At 39.2% G+C, this 3,077-nt stretch overlaps 1 protein-coding gene across 1 annotated transcript in view; it reads left to right on the top strand.

The window, feature by feature from the left end:
* The window catches only part of SLC30A6 (solute carrier family 30 (zinc transporter), member 6), a 66,222-nt gene that overhangs the window by 49,348 nt on the left and 13,797 nt on the right, over positions 1-3,077 (top strand). The window contains exon 10 of the mRNA XM_011936001.1: positions 969-1,037. Coding sequence (XP_011791391.1) covers positions 969-1,037 — 69 coding nt within the window. The remainder of the gene's footprint in view (positions 1-968; positions 1,038-3,077) is intronic.

Genomic DNA, 3,077 nt, shown 5'->3' with positions numbered 1-3,077 from the left:
ATCCGTCTGCCTTGGCCTCCCAAAGTGCTGGGATTACAGGCATGAGCCACTGTGCCCAGTCAAATGCTGTGATTTTTTTTTTTTTTTTTTTTTAGGGGGTACAGAGTCTTGTTCTGTCGCCCAGTCTGGAGTGCAGTGCTGTGTTCTCTGCTCCCCACCAGCTAATTGTACTTTTTCAGTAGAGGCAGGGTTTCACCATGTTGGCCTGGCTGGTCTCGAACTCCTGGCCTTAAGTGATCTGCCCACCTCAACCTCCCAAAATGCTGGAACTACAGACATGAGTCACCATGCCCAGCCTAGACTTTCTTTTAAATTGTTACAAATTTCCACCTACTAACCAATGAAGAAATAAAATAATGAACTATTTTGATGTTGAAACTATTTTAAACCTTTGATTATCAGTGTCACAGAGGCCACTTTTACCAGTATAACTAGCTACTACTCTCAACTAGTGAAGCCTGGCCTTGGGTATGTGTCCTGTGCCACTGTACCAGTGGGCTACACACAATATATCTGGCCTTGGAATTTCTTCTAGACTCACATCCAAACAACATCCTGTGTTGTGCAGAGCTTTGTTATAAGGGAATTCAGAGAAAGAAGTGATTGAGAAAACAAAAAATTATGTAAAAAATCTGATACCACAAAGTGCTAGATATAATAAATATATTCCATATTGATAAAATGAAAAGAACCATACACTGTTACATAAATTGGTGGGGGTAGGGGTTTAAAACTGAGCAGTGGAGACCTGATTCTAAAAGAATTGGGGCAAACAAGAAACTAGGAAAGCAAGGTCTTGGGTCAGTATGGAACAAACAGGATTGCTGTCTTGAGTGGTCTAAGACTTCTCTTAGCTAATGAGTGTCCTTGTGCAGGATTTGGCTATGCCTGAGTCCATAATGTGACTAAACTGCGTTGGATATGTTAAGTACAGACAACTCTGATCACCTCTTTCTGTTTTTGGTTAGGTATCTACCTTGGATGGAGTTTTAGAAGTCCGAAATGAACATTTTTGGACCCTAGGTTTTGGCTCATTGGTATGTTCTTTTACATATGACTTTAGTTATAATTTAAAATATAGTCTTCCATTTTTAAAACTGAAAAAAAAGTATTTCCTTAAAATTTTCTGGAGCCTTTGGATTCCTAGTTATGTTAAGCAGAGTCTAAAATGTACATGAATTCAATTACCTAATTGAGGGATTTTTTGTTGTTTAGAGACAGGGTCTCACTCTGTTGCCCAGGCTGGTCTCAAACTCCTTGCCTCAAGCAGTCCTCCCGCCTTAACCTCCCAAAGTGTTGGGATTACAGACGTGTAATCCCAACAATAGAAGAATGTTTTTTTTTTTTTTCCTTCAAACATGTTAATGGTAATAATACAAGAGTGTCCAGATAAGATAAAATTTGTAGTCAGTGTAATTCCCAAATAAGAAAATGTTTTAAAAAATTAGAAGTGCAATTGCTTTCTTTTTTAACTGCAGTTCTCATTTTGGAGAGTTTGCTGAATATTTTGAAGAACTACAATAACACAAAAATTTCATATTTTCTAATTCAGTTTGAACCTCCATACCAGGGAGGTGTTTTTATGACATGATTTTACGTTAGGAATGATGAGGAAAATACAGAAAATGTAAAGCACTGTAATCTTATCTAAAGAAAACTGCTGTTGATATTTTGGTGTTTACACATTTATTTTCCTTAGAAAATGAGATCATGGACTGGGTGCGACTCATGCCTATAATACCAGCACTTTGGGAGGCCAAGGTGGTCAGATCACCTGAGGTCGGGAGTTCGAGACCAGCTTGGCCAACATGGTGAAACCCTGTCTCTACTAAAAATACAAAACTAGCTGGGCATAGTGGTGTGGCACGCACCTGTAATTCCAGCTACTCAGGAGGCTGAGGCAGGAGAATCACTTGAACTCGGGAGGCAGAGCTTGCAGGGAGCCAAGATCACGCCATTGCACTCCAGCCTGGGTTACAGAGTGAGACTCTGTCTCCAAAAAAAACAGGAAATGAGATCATGCTGTTTTATAATTAGCTCTTTTCATTTAATTAATTTATCATGAACAGTTTTCTATGTCATTAAATACTCTTCTACAGTATCATTTAAAAAAAAATAGGGTTTGATTTTTCTAATATAGCACAAATTTATAGATAAGCAGATCAAAGCTGGTCCAGCAGGTCAGTGATGTTACCCACTTTGCAGTCTTTAGTTTCAGGCTATGCTTTTGTAGTGGTAAAATGGTTTCTTCACCTTCACCTTCCCCAGCTCTTTCCCTCTCTCATTATTTTGGATGTCTAAAATTTATTAGAAGAAAAACTTGAGACTGTAACATCCTCTCCCTCCTTACTGGGAAGGTGCCAAGTGACCAAAGTGTCAAGAGACCAAAGAATGACTTGGACAGGTCCAGCATGGCCAGTAGGTGAGTTTATTAGGACTTACCTACGGGGCACTCCTGGGAAGTAGCAGGACAGCTTTAGAGATCTACCCACCTCCCATTTCTAAGCTGCTTTTAAGCTAATTTTCTTGCTCTTTGCCTACTGTATGTATGTAATGAGACTGTTTTCCTCGGTAGGGTCTCAGGTGCTCTCTCAAAGCTTTGGTTCTCAGGGTTGCTTGCTCCTCGACTGGGCAACATGGCTTTGGCTCACTGCCTGGCCTTCAAAGTTCAGGCAGCAGATATACACCCTCAAATTATCTGGTGGGGGACCCATCACACTATACTTCTCTAGTAAATTCTTTAGAAGGGGCCATTGGGAACAATATTCTCTAAATTCTTGAATGTTGAAAGCAGCTTGTGGACATTATAATTAAAAATTAGTTTGTCTGGATATAAACTCTTCAGTACACATTTGCTTCAAGTTTCTTAAAAATACATTATCCCTTTTACTTCTGGCATGAAGCATTTCTGAGACAATGCCTAATAATAGTTTAATTTTTTTCCTTTTATATGTGACTTGATCTTTTTGCCTGGATGCCCAAAAGATTTTTTTTTAAGTTCACTACCTTTACCAGACTACATCTTGGCATTGGTCATTCCCCATCAGTTATTTCAGGTATGCAGTGCACCCTTTCTT

This window comes from Colobus angolensis, unplaced genomic scaffold (genome assembly GCF_000951035.1).
Source record: "Colobus angolensis palliatus isolate OR3802 unplaced genomic scaffold, Cang.pa_1.0 Scaffold15, whole genome shotgun sequence".
Taxonomy (NCBI): Eukaryota; Metazoa; Chordata; class Mammalia; order Primates; family Cercopithecidae; genus Colobus; species Colobus angolensis.
The sequence above is the reverse complement of the archived record's forward strand: the minus strand, read 5'-3'. Positions and strand labels throughout refer to the sequence as shown.